This window comes from Gekko japonicus, unplaced genomic scaffold (genome assembly GCF_001447785.1).
Source record: "Gekko japonicus isolate JY-2015 unplaced genomic scaffold, Gekko_japonicus_V1.1 scaffold800, whole genome shotgun sequence".
Lineage (NCBI taxonomy): Eukaryota > Metazoa > Chordata > Lepidosauria > Squamata > Gekkonidae > Gekko > Gekko japonicus.
Window position 1 is genome coordinate 145,060 of NW_015164693.1, and position 5,431 is coordinate 150,490.

The window sequence follows — 5,431 nt, forward strand, 5'->3', positions numbered from 1 at the left end:
TGTTTTTCAATGAACTGCTGCTATTCACAGGGAGGTCAAGGCTGCTGGCGGGAGGTGGGGGTGGCTCATTCACCCACAGGAGCCTTATAAGGCAGAGCTCAGCCAAAAAGGGGCAGAGGAAGCAAACAGTGCTAAAAAACCTGCACGAGTCCCAGGTGTGAGCAAAGCATTTGGCCTCGGAGCGACTGCCTAGCTGCGCCGTCACAGAAATGCAGTATGAGAAATGCCAGTGCCTTGAGAGCCAGAATGCCATCCTCTATACTCTCCTGAGCCAAGACCAGCGGGAGAGCTGCAGCCCTTCCCAGCAGCGCTGTCTGTGCCAGAAACGCCGCACCGTCTGCCTCCAGACACCTCAAGTCACCTGCCAAGCAGCTTCGGATGTCTTGGTGAAGACTGTCAGCTTTGTGAAGAATCTCCCTTCCTTCCAGCTGCTCCCATGGGAAGATCAGCTCCTGCTCCTGGACAGCTGCTGGGCTCCCCTTTTCCTCCTTGGCCTCGTCCAAGAGATGGTGACCTTTGAAGTCATAGAGACCCCGGCTCCCAGCATGCTCAAGAGGATCCTTCTCGATGGCCAGTGCAAGAGGCAGGAGCTGCAGAGGGCTCAGCCCACCCTAGCCAGTGTCCAACGTCTCCAGTGCAGCTTAAACAAGTTCTGGAGCCTTGACCTCAGCCCAAAGGAGTATGCCTACCTGAAAGGGGCTATGCTTTTCAACCCCAGTAAGTACCAGACCTTCCTGCATTTTCCTAGAAAACATCATAAGCTTTTTGTGAATAGGCCTGGCCGGGGTGTGTGTGTGTGTGGCAGCAAAGCCTTGGAAGGGAAAAATAGGCATAGGGTTTTTAAGAGGGTTCATCCATAACATTCTAGCAAGCAAGACTTGCCTGGTTGCAACCCCCATCAAAGGCCTTCAAAGTGTAATGTTATCCTCCTGACTTCCCTGAATGGCGGTGTAAAATCCCAGTTTAAAACTCCAGAGTTAGTTTCCTGCACTCATTAGGCTGCCTTATACCACATCGAAAGAAGGCCACTGATCTATCACAGGCAGTACTAACTGGCAGCAGATTGCCAGAGTCTTGGATACGGAGCTTTCCTATCTCCTACTACATGATCTTTTTAAATTGAAGATGCCAGGAACTGAACCTTAGGCCTTCTATATGCCAAGCAGTTGCTCTACCACTGAGCCCCTTGATTTCTTGTTTAGGGGAGAATATGCCGGTATTCAGATAAGGAGATGCAGAGCAAGTGTGCAGAAGCAAGCACACAGCAGGTGGTTCCAGTTTCAAAGCACAGCAGTGTCCTTTTTGATTCAGCTCCCACTGACTCCAAAAACACAGAGCTGTTCTTCTTTTTGAGGCACATTCATATAGTTCCTTTCCCAAGGTTGTTTGATCCACACCCAACATTTAGACTGGCCGACTGGCTGTTATGATCTGCCATTTCAGTTGTCCCATAATTTGCATTCAGTGGCAGGAATCCAGTTGTGCAGATCTGAAAACTTAAAAGAGCCAACATGCTGTAGTGATCAGGATGTCTGACTAGGATCTAGGAGACCCACGTTTGAATCCCCACTCTCCCATGGAAGCTCACTGGGGGATCTTCGACCAGTCACGCACACTCAGCCTCACCTACCTCAAAGGGTATAAATAATTAACAGTGCTTAAGCCTTCAAAAGACAGGACAGTGATTTCTGCTGATACCCCCTCTCACTTTGCCTCCCCCCTGGTGCTGTTCCTGAGGGTCTTCTCTCCCCCCAGAAACAAAATGGGGGTGGGTGTTCAGTGAACTGTCAAAAGAAGGGGAAGGGGGGTGGGTCCCATTTTAAAAGTTCATGCATGGTTAAGATTGTTAGTGGTCACAAAATGTTGAAATGAAACAAAAAATTTTTTCCTGTAGTATGTCCCCATATTTTGTAATTACAAATGGATACAAGTTCCTTTCAAGCAGTGTTTGTATCCTAAAATTTCAAAGTTGCTGAAATGGGAAGTATATAATAGAGAATCAGTCTTTCTGTGTCATTTTAATCTGTCCTTCCTCTGAGTATTTTACAGCAATATGTCCTGTTCCCTTAACCATGTGCAGCATGGTTCCAATCCGAATCAGGTACCCACAACTCATGAGCCAACCTGTGTAGTATGTAATGTATGAGTCAGATACCCATAACCTTTCCCTGAGGGTACACACTTCATTTTTGAAAGAGACTCTGGGTGGGTGCCCTGGCCTTGGGCACTCAGTGTCAATTTGCTGTGGTGACCTCAACAGGGTATAATGACACAGAGCTTACTGTTTTCTCCAGGTGAACTGATCTCTGCCATTTGAAGAGCAGTTGTAATTCTGAGTGATCTCCAGCCCTCACCTGAAGATTAGCAACAATGGCTCCTAGGAGTAAATGGCTAGAGGGGGGAGTCTATGGTACTGTACCTGTCTGAGGTCCCACACCTCCTCAAACCTCACCATCTCGAGACTCCACCCCTCAAATCTCCAGGAATTTCCCAACCTGGAGTTGGCAACCCTATCTCCTTCCCAGCCAATTATCAACCTACCTTTATCTGCCCCTTCAGATTTCCATCTCCCCCCCCCCCCCCCCCCACCTGCAGCCTCTACCCTGCTCTGAAGTTCTGACTGCTAGGTCACACTGGCTGTCATAGGGGGACCATCTCAGCAGGGTATAAGGACACAGAGTCCACCATTTTCTCTAGGGGAACTGATCTCTGCCATGGGGAGAGCAGCTGTAATTCTGAGTGATCACCAGCCCTCACCTGGAGATTGGCAACAACAGTTCCCCAGAAGAAAAAGTACAATTTTTCTCTGCAGTGGGGACCAAAGCAGCTTACATCATTTTCCTCTCCCCCTTTTGATCTGCACAACCACCCTGTGAGGTAGGTTAGGCTAAAAGTCTGTGCCTGGTCCAAAATCACCCACTCAGCTTCCACAGCAAGAATCTGGGTCTTTCAGACCATGCTCTGAATGCTAACTGCTATGTCACACTGGCTGTGGTATCACCTGTTGTCATGACTGAACTCCAGACAACAGATCTCTCTCCCCCCCTGGAGAAAATAACTGCTTTGGAGGGTGGACTCTATGGCATTCTATTCAGCTGAGGCCTATCCCCTCCCCAAACCCTGGCTTCTGTAGACTTCAGCACAAAATATCCAGGAATTTCCCAAACTGAAGCTGGCAACCCTTGTCAGGACTGGCCCCAATGAGTTCCCCATAAAGGCCTGGAAAGGGCTTCATTCCTTTGTCTTTTTACTGACAGAACCAAGCTTGGTCGCCTAGCAACAGCCACTGAGGGAAATGTTAATCCCACAGGAGCCAAGCAAGACAACTGTCTTTGTCAGGAGAGATAGCCGTTTTGGTAGTTATTCTGACAGGGAACAGTGGCAGTGGGCGGGGAAGAGGAGTGGACCCAGCACCCAGCCAATGGCACGCAATTACTCTTGAGTGGTGGTTGATGGGCCAATGGCTGATGGAGCACACCGCACAGCCAATGGAGAGCTGAAAATGGCCACCGCATTAGGAAAATTTATTCTCACAAGAACCACTGTGAGGTAGGTTAGCCTGAAAGCATGTGACTGGCTCAAGGTCACCCAGCAAGCTTTCACGGCAGAGCAGGGATTCAAATCCAGTACTCCCAAGTCATAGTCAGACACTCTCTATGTGTTCATCTCATTCATTCATTACCCTTTTATTTATACATTTAAAACACACCATTATATACCCAATAAATGTGATGTCTGGATTGAGTAACTGACCATTAGCTATGTCAACATGGTGCAGTGGTTAGATTGTCTGACTCAGATCTGGGATGCCCAAGTTTGAATCCCTGCTCTTCCATGGAAGCTCATCCGGTGACCTTGGGCCAGTAACTCAGCCTAGCCTACTTCAATGAGTTTTTGTTCAGAAGAGGAGGGGAGCCCTATTTTAAGCCTCTTTGAGTCCCCATTGAAACTGGGCTCACTACACAATTATAGCTCTTCATGGAAAGAAAAAAGACAGGTATCCATGTTTGGTTGTCTTTTTTTAAGGATTAATATCAAGGGGGGCTGGTTTTAATTAATAAAGCCATGCAGAGGTGGAAGGATTAAACCACTCCCCTCTCCACACGATCCTGATCCAAATTAGAGCCACACAAGGCTATAGGGTGAGGTTATAGGGTACAAAGAAGACAACTTCCTCAGAATGTCAACATAGATAAACCCTCTTGTTTGTTGAATGGCCCATGTCCGACACATCCTGGGAGCAGATCTACTCAGGATCCTTCTCAAGTCTATGCAATGGTGCTTACTTGCCAGAGGAGGTGTTCCATTAGGAAAAACTGAGTACGCTTGAATACATTTTGGGCCTTGTCTGTTTCCAGTATCCAAGGGTTTGAATTATTTGAAATGTTAGCCGAGGCTCAATTCAGCTGGACTTTTTCTTCTCTCTCTTCTCCCAGACGTGCCTGGTCTCAAGGCCTCTGCTTACATTGAGAGCCTCCAGCGTGAAGCCCACAGAGCACTCCAAGACGTCCTGGCACTTTCCCATCTGGAGGACAAAGACTGCTTTGCTCGTGTCCTGCTGATAGCATCTACCCTGAAATCCATCCCTCCTCCACTCATTACTGACCTTTTTTTCCAGCCAGTGATTGGCAACACAGACATTCTGCAGCTGCTTACAGAAATGCTGGTGATGAAATAGGTCGGTAGGCTATGACACCTTGAGTGAGATCGGCTTTGAGGCTTCCCACAACACACTGGGCCTTGTACTTTACACCCAGAAGCTGCACAGTTTGGGGCATGGAATGGAACAGTAGATCTTAATCACAGCAGTCTTCCACAAGGCATCTATTAACCCAGTCCTGTGCTCCTGCTATGTTGCTATACTGAAATAGTTAGGACCGGTAATAACTGTTGTGTGGCATCGCAAGCTGACTTAGAATCCTGTGCCAATGCCTGCCAGCAAGTCACCATCCTCAGATGTGGAGTATGGGCACCGTACAAAGCTATCCCATTTCCCTGATCAAGGCCAGCAGGGCAAGCTGTTAGGGCACGTCTACACTGCAAATGTCTATCCCTTCGTGTATCAGTTTAACTGATCCCTCCTCCCCCTCCAAAGAGAATCATGGGAATTGTAGTTTTGGTGAAGCTGTTGCACATTTTTGAAAAATATAAAAGACATAGATTTAACTAAGGAGTTCCTAAAGAAACTTCCTGTCTTCTGATCTTCAAATACTCAGTCCCTGCCAAAGTCAGTGAAAACAAATGTGTTCATTCTGAGGTGTGCTATTGCTGCATCACATGCTGAAAGTGATTATATGGTGTCTAAGAAGGCAAATCCAACGTGAAGCAGGTACTCTTGGAACTATTTTGTTCGGCTTAATGGAACAAAAAGTGCCCATAAGCCTCTCCAAAACACCCTTCTCACCCAGCTGAGTCCCCACACATCCATCTT

General features: G+C 47.7%; 1 protein-coding gene across 1 annotated transcript; it reads left to right on the plus strand.

Annotated features, from left to right (window-relative positions):
• The first annotated feature begins 209 nt into the window (after positions 1–209).
• On the plus strand, positions 210–4,678 carry NR0B2 (nuclear receptor subfamily 0 group B member 2). Its single transcript, XM_015409443.1, has 2 exons — positions 210–717; positions 4,437–4,678. The coding sequence occupies exons 1-2, from the start codon at positions 210–212 to the stop codon at positions 4,676–4,678; spliced, it is 750 nt and encodes a 249-aa protein (XP_015264929.1).
• The last annotated feature ends 753 nt before the right edge of the window (positions 4,679–5,431 follow it).

What these genes read in the sequence shown, in the direction of transcription:
- NR0B2 (XM_015409443.1), top strand. Translation starts at nt 210, where the DNA reads ATGCAGTATGAGAAATGCCAGTGCCTTGAGAGCCAGAATGCCATCCTC. An exon ending in GGCTATGCTTTTCAACCCCA is followed by an intron (nt 718 to 4,436) that starts GTAAGTACCAGA and finishes CTCTTCTCCCAG; the next exon opens with ACGTGCCTGGTCTCAAGGCC.